The following is a 12,417-nucleotide window of genomic DNA, read 5'->3' on the forward strand; positions in this document are numbered from 1 at the left end:
TCCTTCAGCAGTCCTTCTTCCAGCAGAGGTTCCTTCTTGATTGTAGAATTTTAGAATCTAATCTTCTGTAGTAAGGGGTCCTTCCCTTATACCCCTGAACGCCTTTGAAGTCCCTTGTGCAAGGGGATCCTTGGCTCTGGAATGTTTCTGGTGTTCTTCTTCCTGACAGCCTCAGGGCCAGAGGTGACAGTGGGCCGGCAGGGGAGTTAGCCAGCACGGTGGTCAGGCAGGCACAGCCCAGCACTATCAGGCGCTTCTCTCTCCCCTTCCCCGGGCAACAGATGTCGCCTTTCACCCCTGGGCTGACTCCAACCCCCTCCGGGGCCCTGCAGCTCCTGTCACGCAGGCATTCCACACACACAGGCCCAAGCACACAGAAAGGTTTAAACAAAAGAACAGCCACTTTCTAAAAGTGCTATTCTCAACCCCAGGATCCAAAAACAACCTTCACTAAAAGATGTGTCATTTAATTCTGAGTTCAGGGATATCTTTCATTGATGTTCCATCTTGTTCCTATAGGGAGATAGGCTGGGGTCCAATGGGACCAGCCTCCCCATGTTACCCTAGGGAGCCCCACAGCCCTACAGCAGTGAGCACACAAAGTGGCTGCTGCTCTCTACCAGAGCATGTTACCTGCACTAGTACACGCTCTACCCTATCCATACACTGCACCCTACCCAGGGGGGTACCTGGAGCCTTCCATAGGGGTGGCTGATGTGCACAGACAGGGGAGGGTTAAGCCCAGCCAGTGGGGACACTGGCCAGGCAGACATGGCAGTCCACTGACTGCACACAGGCCCTGCGCTGGCAGGCCTGAGACACCATTTTAGAGCTACTCATGTGGGTGGCGCAATCTGCGCTGCAGGCCCACTAGTAGCATCTGTCATCACCAGCCCTGGCACACACAGTGCACTTTACTAGGGACTTCGTGGCGATACAGATATGCCAATCAGGTATACCCAATCAATATGTCAATTTACAGAGGGATCACTTACCCTCTGACACTGTTCAGCAGTGGCAGAGGGTCCAAAGCATCTAAATCAGCAAAAACGAAATCCAGCACAGCATCAAAAATACATGAGTCAGAGGCAAAAAGATGGGGAAAAACCACGCCAAGGATGTCAGGTCTAACAAGTGGTATCTTTGATTTACTGCCTATCTTCAGAAAACATAATGTTTTGGGCTCTAAGATTGTGACAGAAACCAGGATCAGTATCACTATTTGTTCTTTTGAGGGTGAGCTTTTTAATTTGAAAAAAATAGGACAATTATTGTTTAATAAAATTCTTCCATTGCTGTGTTACCTGTATTTGTTCTAATTTTGAAATATTCATTTTATTTACTTCACTACTTTGTGAGAAAAGGAAATGCGTGTGATTCCAAACAGTGGATTCCCTTTCTTAGACTAGAGCATTCTACACTATTTTAATACAGTTTGGCTAGCACAAAGACATTTTACTTATATTCAAAATATTGGTCAACATGATCACCTAAAATGTTGCCTCTTCATTTAACCTGCTGCTGCGCATTTTTCTTTTGTAGTAAGACTGCTGATTAACATGCTTGTTTGGTCCGACTTGTGTTCCTTGTTCTTGTCAACTATTTATTTTTCTTCAATTCTGAAGGAGTGTACTGAAGGAAAGTGTACCTGTTGTCGACACTGTAGTCACTTTGCAACATGTGATTGTGGAGAGTATCCCACTGCATGTCAATGCAGGTAAGATTTATTGTTAATAATTATCCCAAACAAAAAAGTTGTCAAGAAAATATTTGTGTTTCTTATCAATCAGTGATTAAGAGCAGAACACGATCAGGCTTGTCTTAATGCATAGGACTGACACGCAGCACTGGACCTTTATCATTCCTAGTCGACAGGCTGTGTTTACTTTGATGATCTGTGTAAACACGCGTTACCAGTTCAGTCAATCAATCTTTAGATTTCAGATGGATACTTTAAATGCAGATTCCTTATCTTATGACTACCCCCAGGCATCAGATTAAATCCAGAGATTTTTCTCTGCAATTCCCTTGCACGCTGGTAGATGGTGTTGTACGGCCCTGTCCCCCCTGGAAGTGAAGTTTGGGCCACAATATAACTGTCACAACCACACGTGTTAAAATCAGTTCCTTTCTTTCTGTGCCTTCCAATGCGAGTCCATGGCTCAGTCCCTCGATTTCTGTCACTTGTCAGAAAAGATTTTCCGAAAATATTTATGTGTGCGCAAGGGGCACACATACCCCTTAAACCAAAGGGCTCAAAATCTGTAAAGATTGCCTCAAACAGAAGTCAGTGGCAGACCCTTACAAGGTCTGACATTTCGGCTTCTTCCACAACTGAAAGTCATGCAACAAAAGTGTTTAGGTGAACCCTGAGGCCAGCCCGGACTGCAAAGCCAAACTGTACGTCAATGGGCACTACTGGAAAGCTCAGAAGGCGAAATGGATTGAAGTTGAGAATGTGGATGTGTTCTCACCTCAAGGCTACTCCAAAGAGAGATATTCATCCCACTCCAAGTCCACAGGTAAGTCAAAAAGATTTTATATAAGAAGTCAAAACATGGATCTCCTTTTTCGCCGTCACTCTCGTCATGAGACCACTGAGCATTTAGGCCCCATGAATCTGACGAGGTCTCCAGTCGAGTTATCGCCTATGGATCCATTCCTGATGCTCATTGTGTGCTCCCTCCGCTCCTCTCCTGCCCGACTTCAAGGCTGATGCCTTATACGAATCCTTCTCCAGAGGCAAATTCCGCCTGGGTTCCCCGTTCATCGACACCAGCAGCAACACTGCAGAGGTCTGAGGATGAACCCATAGTCCTTTCAGACTCTGAAGCAAATCTGCCAAGGCAGTGATCGAAGTCGCACCCAAACCTGACCTCTTCCTTCACCACATAGATTTTCAGATCGGGAGCCACAGGAGACAACAATATGTTGATGAGAATGTATTTCTGAACCTCCTGGAAGCGAATGGGCTTGACAGCCAAGGTTCTTGATCGCCAGCTTCCCTCAGTGGAGCTTAAAACAAACCAGCTCATTGAGTTATTACAGCCAGGGAAGACTTCTTCAGAACCACTTCTCCCATTCCACGATGCCCTCACAAATACACATTCTTGGGCATTTGTGCAAAGCCAGCATTTTTCCCCGGTGTCCATAGACAAATAGCCCAATGGTAGACCAGGCTCTGATGGACCCTTCTTTCCTCCTGCAGAGAGCCTTGTGGTTCAGACTTTTACCAGCTAACTCAACCCAAATGCATTTCCAACCGCCATGCCACTCAGAGTCGAAGCATGTGGAGGAATTCTGAAAAAGGATGTTCTCCTCTTCCAGCCTTGCCATTCGATCTGTTAATTCAGATTGCCCCTGGAGCGTTACTCGCTCGCATTGTGGGACATGGTGAATGAGGTCTTACCCACAATCCCAAGTGACCTTCATGCCAACCGCCAATTTATAATCCAGTATAGTCAAGATGCGACTGGGACTGGGCCTGGACACTACTGAATGTCTGGGCAGGGCAGTTGGTTCCAGAACTGGGCTTCAGTGTGACACACAGATACGATCAAGGGCTTCTCTTGCGAAGCCCAACAATCCCTCATGGACATGTCATTTTTTGCTATCTGTCTCTTTGGAGACAAGGTAGGCTCAACACTGGAGCAATGAAATATCCAATTTCCCACCGCTGCAGAACCCCTTTAGCTTACCCTCAGTGGTGCACTGTTGCCAGGTTGGAGGGTGGATAAGCTTGTCCGCCACGGACAGCAAAGCGTCACATCAGACAGATGGGTGCTTCATATTGTCCAATTTGGTTATGCCCTGCCCTTTCTTCCCCCCTCTCCAGACATGCTACCTTCACCACAATGGCTTATGGAGGACCACTTGTCCATGCTCCGACAAGAAGCTCACACTCTTTTGGTGATGGAAGCCCTAAAGAGGATACCAGCATCAGAGGTTGGGACTAACTGCTACTCCTGCTACTTTCTGTTGTCAAAGAAGGATGGAGGCCTTCATCCTTTTCTCGACCTTAGCCTCTGAACTTCTTCCTCAAAAAAGACAAGTTGAGATGCTCACTGTGGCTCAAATTCTGTCTGTTCTGGTTCCAGGTAGCTAGATGGCAGCATTGGATTTGCAGGATACATATTTTCACATCTCTGTCCTGCAATCCCACAGATGCTACCTGCACTTTCAGGTGGGCCACAAGCACTTTCTGTTCTCCATGCTAACCTTTGGCTGCACCAGTGTCCTTTTTGTTTTCACAAAAGTAAAAGTGATGGTTGCTGCCCATTTGTGAAAGTTGGGAATGCCAGTCTTTCTCTACCTAGCTGGTTGCTATTGTCTGGGTCACCTCAAACAGTCTTCAACCACCTCCAGATGATGCCCAACCTGTTGACATCCCTGGAACTTACCATCAACATGCCAAAGTCAATTCAATTCAATTATTTTATTATGATTTGGAATTCCGAGGAATTCCACATAAAATACAGATAAAACAACATTTAATTCAAATCACAATAATAAAAAACAGGAAAAAATACAACTTAGATTTTTCTAGATTACACCCAAGAGTACATACTCACTTATCTTCAATAGACTCTGCACTATGGAGGACGACAGAGGACAGTGTCTAAACCACAAAGAGTTGCATGTTCAATTTTCCCTAATTGATTATTTTCTCAAGTGGTGGAAATCTCTTTTCTTCATTAAGTTCATCACTATAGTGGGCAACAACGTTCTAGTAAAATATATTTGCGGCCAATGTTGATCATTATTAGGTGGGTAAAACTTTTGGCTCTCACCCTGTTTTTTTTAAATAATCTGCATTTGGGTGGCACTTGGTTAAGATAAAAATACCATTACCATCCAATATACACATAACAATTTACATAAATAATTAAAAACTTTTTTAGGAAGGTGATCATGGAATGGAAATAGCAGCAAGTATATTTATAACAATTTACATAAATAATTAAAAACTTTTTTAGGAAGGTGATCATGGAATGGAAATAGCAGCAAGTATATTTATAAAGTGCTAAGTAAAGTGCTAATGCGATACAAAAGTGCTAATGCATTGATACCCTATTGTAGGACATTTCTCACAAATAATTACCCAGGAGCTATGTTTCTAAGGATATACTCTTTGTTAATTAACTATCTTACAGGAATGCTAATACACAATAAGATTAGGCATTGATTTTCATATTTAGTAACTAGTTAAAGTGCTTAAAGTGTATAACAATGTGCTAATGCATGAAAACACATCACACAGTACTATAAAGGCACAAGGGTCACCCTCGTCTGCTAAATTTTAATATACATTCAAAAATTCTTTAAAAAAACGAAAAATTTTAAAGCAAATCAGTTCAGATGGTGGGAGCAGAAGAAAGTTACGGGCCTGTTCTGCTGTTGAGATTTTATACTGTAAAAAACCATACCTTAGATATTTGCGGCGTATTGAGAGAAGTGCAGGGCACACAATCAAAACATGGTTAAGATCTTGTATGCCGCCATTGCATAAATCACAGTGTCTTTCATTTTTGGGGATACCCTCCCAGGCACCTGTTACAATCCTCAAAGGCAGCAGGTTAATTCTTAATAATAAAATCACTCTTCGAACTCCATGATTTAAGTTCCAAAGAACGTACGGCTGAGGATTTTTAACTGTAGAGCTCTCCGCAATACAGTCCAACCTTCCATTCACACGGCATATTTTCAAATCTCTTTCCCGTGAAATCACATATATAGTTCTTTTAATTATATGTTTTAATGTTATGTTATCCAAACCTGCTGCCCCTTCAAAATCTATGCCAAAACTGCTTAAAGCCTTTAAATAATTCCTAAAAATTACTTTTTGATAGCATATTAACGAAAATTTCCTTATGCAATGCCAACCTTAATAGGTTCTCCTGACAATTTATCAATGCGTTACCCCATCTTAAACAAGCTGCCATTGTTAAGACATATGTTGAAAGAAGGCCAAATTCGAGCCTAAGGGCTGCAATTGACGCAGCATGGCTCAGATTGCATAATTGTCGCCAGATTTTACCTTCCACTTTTAGTACTTTGCCCATTCACATTCATCTATCGTTTCATTCGCGTAATTCAAGGTCGGGGGAATCTTTATTTTATATACGGCAATAGTATGAGAAAAATGTCTTTTCCCACATTGCAAGTACAAGCGATTAATTGCAGAGGCTTGTGAGATAGCTTTACTTTTACAATGGTCCATGTGTCTGTTAGCAGAACACCTATTTGTGATAAATGTTCCTAGGTAAGGGTCAAATATTACTATTTCCATCATTTCATCTCCTAAAAACCATTTTAGGTTTGATCTAACTTTACAGCCATTATAACTAAAAATCATCACTTTGCTCTTTGAGACATTTATTTTTTTAAAGTATTCCTTGGTGTACCTAACCAATTCCGACAGTCATCTCTGCAGCCCAATTGGGGTTAAGTCCATTATTATAGCGCCATCAGCGTACAACAGACAACTTATTTTTAGGTTACCCACTTGTGGAGGATCACCTTGTCTCTCCCCTATCCGACTAGGCAGGTTATTTATGTAGATTGAGAAGAGTAAAGGGGCCAATAGGCACCCCTGCTTTAACCCGTTGTTAGTAGAAATTTTCTTTGAAAGGCCTTGAGTCCCCCCTTACAAAACTTGGGACCATGTAGAGGAGTGAAGAGCAATTATCACTCTTAGCAGATTTCCTGGGATCCCCATAGTAATCAATTTCCTCCACAGCGTCCCCCGATCTGCCCTATCGAACGCTGTGGAGAAATCAATAAATGCTGTATACAGTGGAGTCCTCCGACCAACTGGATATTTATCAATTAGGGTTTGCAGAACAGAGATGTTATCTAGAGTGCCACTGTTCTTACGAAACCCTGATTGTTCAAGGGGAATAAAATTATTTCCAAATACCCACTCTTGTAAATGAACCAGGATACTTTTTGCGAATAATTTACACGTAGCATCTAGAAGGGAAATTTGCCTAAAGCTAGCCAGGGAGTTTTTAGGGCCCTTCTTATATAGCGGAACTATTATGCATCCCGTCCAGGAGTAAGGGATGTCCCCAAAATTGTAGCAATGGGCGAATAAAGGTTGTAATACTTTTGCCCAATCGCCACAGTCCTTTTTTATTATGGCTACAGGGACATCGTCTGGACCCATTGGACCCGAGTATCTCGCCCCCTTAATGTATCCTTCAATTTCCCTCACTGATGGCGCTTCTACGTCACCCGCCAGTTCTATGATATTAATGGACCCCTCACCCTCATCATCTAATAGATTAGGGGCATACAATAAGGATATATAAATAGACCACTCTGTTTCTGGGATTAACATGGGTTGAGATTTTTCTCTACTGTCACAGAATTTGGCTATTAAGGCCCAGTATTTTCTAGAATCACCAGAAAGTGCAACTTCCCGAGGTTTAACCCATTTTTCATCTTCGGAGGCCCTATGGTTAGCTGCTAATTTTCTTTTCCGGACCTGTTTTAATCTGTATATCTCTTTTTGTCTTAATGGGCTAGGATCTCTAAATTGGGCTCTAATCAGCCCATTTATCTTATTATTAAGCTTTTTAATTCCAGTGGGGAATAATGCTTTAGGGGCAGCTCTTTCACCTTGCTTCTTTCTTCCCAGATTTCTTATAGCAGCCATTACTCTTTCATATCTCACAATCGGGCTCTCCCAGATTAAACTAGGCGCAATATTTTTAAATACCCACTGGAAGTTCGGAAGGTTGTTATGTGAACAGCATGTTCGACCATTATTTCGAGAATAAGTTATGTTGTCGTTCCTCTGGTTCCAGAGTTCAGGTTTCTCGAAATGTAATGCTAAATTTTCCACCAAAATGTTGTGGTCGCTCTATTTAGTGGGAAGCACTTTAAACTGTGAACATGCCCCAAACAATTGAAAAGACACTGCCATATATTCAAGTAGGGAGTGGCCAAATGTCCCATGAAAGGTGAGTGCTGCGGGTGAATCCTCTGGGAATCAGCCATTTAATAATACAAGGTCAAGATTCCTAAGATTTTGCAAAAGCGAAAGGCCACGTTTGTCAGGTTTTAAATTGGCCGGGAATATTGACTCTGGTATAAACCAAACCTCCTCCAAGTCCACATTGGAAAAAGACGAGATGGAGCTGTTACTTATTACCATTTAGACACCTCGTCTCCTCCATCTATACTAAGGACCTCTTGGACCTCGGGTGCTGAAAACTTAATTTCCCTTGCACCCGATACCCTACCTACTGTTATTTCCAAATCCTCAAATTTTGTAGGTATATTCTCACTCTCATGTACAGTGAATCTTTTCCCTTGCTGATGATAAGGTATTTTGAGGTTTTTGGGCGGGACACCATGCGGTACCGTACTAATAAGAACATCTTTTCCTCTTTTCCTGAAGCCGTCTACATTTGCTAAAATGAGCGAATACACTACCCCAGATGTAAAAATAACTCTAGTTTTATATGGTTTGTACCTCCAATCTAAATGAACCAGTTCAATATCTTTACTGGTGATTAACTTTAGATCATCTATTTCAGATATAATTCTAAGAAGGGCGCTTCTATTCAGTGTCATTAACTCCGCATCAGAAAGAGGGATAAAAATTAAAGACTTATTCACTCGCCGTGCTACTGTTTCGGGAAGCCTAATTAAATTTGTATCTTGCAGGCTTCTGGGGAGATCATCATTTAAATTCCCCCCCTTATTTTTTGTACCCGCTATAATCATTCTCCGACTAACTCCCCCACTATTACTTAATACTGGATTCGTTGGTGAAAATGCAGGTCCAATTGACTCCTGTGCGGCACCACTTAGTTCTACACTCAGGAGTGTTACGGCGCTTTTTAAATTGGCCTCTTTAATTCCTGAGCTATTATGCAAGATAGAGTCCCTACTTAAAGTGCCTTCTCCTTCCCCATCATTATTCTGATTGGTGTTCGGCCTAACAAATGAACTATTCTGCTCAAGGGCAGGATCCTGCCCACGATTCAGACTCGAACTCTTATTCAGTTGCCCCACAGACACTGTATCCTTTTCCGCCACAAGTGTTTTCCTTTTCATTTACTGGTTGGAACCGCAGTTTTCTCTGCTTGCATTTTGGGAACCTGCGATTTTTCATCTTCTTTTTCCTCCTACGACCTTTTTTAGTGGTTCTCTTACATACTATTGAGCCTTCCCCCACAGCAGAACTCTCTAAGATGTTAATTATTTCATCTGGTTGTTGAGGTTGAGTTTTTTTTTGACTTACACATATTAAAGATTGGAAAAACACGCACTGTGTCTATTTCAGGTGAAACACTTACATCTAACCTTTCTCATGGGTTGGGGACCTTTACAGAATCATTAAGGTTAACTTGGGACGGGCTTGGAATTGAATTTCTTACAGATGACCAACTTTCAAAGTCTACCAGCAATTTTTTTGGCTCCCCTATCCCATATACTATATCAGTATTATTTATTACATTATGCGTTTGACATGCTTTACTAAACATAGAGGAAGCACATTTCACGCATGCTTGACTTTGATGTTTAAGATCTAAAATTCCTCCTAGAATGGGCGTGATGACTTTGAGAATCTGATCGGAGTTAGAAGTACTTTTCTCCAGCAGGGACAAGATTGTGGATAGGATTTTTTCCAATTTGAGAAACGTGTTCATTAGCCCCTCTGCCCCTGCATTCTCATTTGCGAACAAAGAATACAGGGTATTCCTTATCCTTTTATCGCTTGACAATGATAGTTCTCTACCTGAAAAATTATGTGAGTCCGAATCCAAAGATAATTTAGTAGGAGTACTACTATACATGATAGGCAGGTGTGTGTGAGTTCCTTCTCGAGATGTTAATACTTCTTTGTTGATATGAGACTCTGAGTCCAAACCTTGAGCATCCAATCTTTCTAGCTGCTTCACTCGATCAGCATTCTTTTCTAATGGGATGGCAATGTCCGGAAGAGTTAAGTCGTCTATTTTCAACTGCCCAATAAGTAAGCTGTAATCTTTCTGCTGTTCCATTTTAGGAGTGAATCCACTTACTTTTACTAATGAGCATTCCGACATAAACCTCTGAGCACTAACATTGTCATTTGCCTTTTCAAAAAGGGATATCAGATCTGCTAATGGAGAGATTGTGGTGGTTTCCTTTCTTTCACTGCCCTTGCCTTGAGGAGAACCCACTACCTCAAGCTTGGCAAGGGCCATCTCCATCTCCATTTCCGAAATATTATCCTCCCCTTCTTCTTGCTGCAGATCTGCACTTCTTACTGATAAAAAGGGTGTTGCATTACATTTGTCCCCATTTATCTTTAGTATCTTTACAAAGTGGAAAAGCACCTCTGGTCCTATTGAATGACTCTCCACTCCGTTCTTGGCTATTATTTCAGAGTCCATTGAGACCTCTGATGGATTCCCCTCCTTTCCTTCATCTCCATTTTTTAGACCAGTTCCGTACTTAGAACTTCTTCCCTTTTTGGTAAACATTGACCGTACCGATGGATAGGATTTCAATGGTGTCAAATGTGCTCCGCTTTTGCGTCGACGAATAGTTTTCTTAGGTTTTAGGGGACTCAAGGGGCTCTCGGCACTCTGATTGCTGGTTACTAGAGTTTCTGCTGATTTTGCTTTTGACTGTGAACGCATTCGCATAACAGACATTACCATTGCCCCAGTAATATAACGCCACTTAGACTTGTTGCTCCTCCAGCTGTTAATGGGAAATGTTGGAAGCAGCTAACAATACGTATGAGGTTGAATGAATGAATAAAAAACACAACCCTGAAGGAGTTGGCAGAGATAGCACTGCCTCAGATGCTCCTCAGTTGCCTCGCAAATGCCCCACTGCTATTCACATACCACCTTGCCCGAAGCCTGGGCGATTCAACAGTGGCCCAATCAGAGTCCAATCCAATCAGAACCACACACCGACCCCCGTCTGTCTTTGGGGATAGGACAGCTCCAAGCCGTCTTGCTTGCTTGCCTTGCTCCCCTCACTCTCTCGCTCTCCAGGCGCTGCTACTCCCCTGCTGCTGCCCCACTAACGTCGCCGTGGCCGCCCGCCTGCCACCACCGCTGCCTCTCACTTTTTTTCCTGCAGTGTGTCGGTTTGGGAGCCACACGCCAGCCCTGATTCAAATTAGGGCACAGGACACAGGGCACAGGCTTATGCCTTCGGTCCCGCCTCCCGGTCCCGCCTCGCCTCCTCTCCTCCTGGCGAGGCTTTAAGGGTTCGCTCTGACCCAGCCGACTGGACACCGGGCCCCAACCTCCGCTGCCTGGGCCAAGACAGGACACAGGCGCAGGCAACGCGCCACGGGCCACTGGGGCAGGGAACACGAACAGCCCGCGGTGAGTTTTTTTCAGCGAGAACTCACACCCCCGCGCACACCGCGCACCGCTGCTGCTGCTCGGACAAACTCCGCCTCCAACACTTAAAACAGGAAACCGGAACATGCCAAAGTCACACCTGACTCCACAGATATTCCCACTCATTGGAGCCATTCTGGACATGGCTCTGTTTTTAGCCTTCCCTTCGCACCTGAGAGTCCAGGCTATTTGGGCTATTTATCAGATGTTTCAGCTTTGGCTTGGGTCTCACTCAGAGGGGCTCTAAGATTTCTTGGCCTCCTGTATCCTGCTAGTGGACCAGGCCAGTTGGCAACTGTGGGTTCTGCAGTGGAATCTGAAGTCAGTCGGCTCAGCACCAAGAGAACGTCTCATATTCCATCCTGTGTTGGAAAAGACTGCAATAGATCTGCAGTGGTGGCCATTGGACTGCAGTTGGACCGGCGGCAGACCCCTTTTCCTACCCCACCCAGAGCTAACGGTTGTGACCTAAGCATATTTGCTGGAATGGGGATGTCGTCGTGGGGAGATGGAGGTCAGAGGGCTCTGGTCTCCTGCAGAAACCCACCTACACATCAACCTGTTGGAGTTGCGGGCGATATTCTTGGCACTAAATGTCTTCCTCCCCTCCTTCAAAGGGGAATGGGTGCAGGTTCTAACAGACAGCAACAGTGCTGTGTGGTGCTGAAAAAAGCAGGATAGGATAGGGTCAAGTGTATTGTGCCAAAAGCTTTTACGCCTCTGAAACTGAGTGAGTTTTCAAGGTACCACCTCCATGGTCTTACAACACCTGGTAGGATCTTTAAACTCCATGGTGGACACATTCAGGCACTGTTGTCTACTGGTTCTGATAGAGACTTCTAGCTGCAGATTCCTTACCTTTTGAATATTCCCTAGGCATCAAACGGGATCCAGAAACTTTTCTACAGTACCTCTGCGCACCAGAAGGTGGTGCCATGAGGCTCCCCACTGATGGCGTTCTTCTCTGGAAGTGACTTTCGGGGCAAATATTGGCCCCATTCCTACATGCTGTTGTCACTTCTTTTTTTATAATGAATCCTCCGATGCTATG

At 43.7% G+C, this 12,417-nt stretch overlaps 1 protein-coding gene across 2 annotated transcripts in view; it reads left to right on the forward strand.

Annotated features, from left to right (window-relative positions):
* Positions 1–12,417, forward strand: part of TRAPPC11 (trafficking protein particle complex subunit 11) — a 461,933-nt gene that overhangs the window by 377,625 nt on the left and 71,891 nt on the right. For both annotated transcript variants that reach the window (XM_086962470.1, XM_086962471.1), the window contains exon 27: positions 1,626–1,717. In XM_086962470.1, the coding sequence (XP_086818596.1) occupies positions 1,626–1,717 (92 nt within the window). The remainder of the gene's footprint in view (positions 1–1,625; positions 1,718–12,417) is intronic.

Source organism: Lissotriton vulgaris, chromosome 3_1 (assembly GCF_964263255.1).
Source record: "Lissotriton vulgaris chromosome 3_1, aLisVul1.2, whole genome shotgun sequence".
Taxonomy (NCBI): Eukaryota; Metazoa; Chordata; class Amphibia; order Caudata; family Salamandridae; genus Lissotriton; species Lissotriton vulgaris.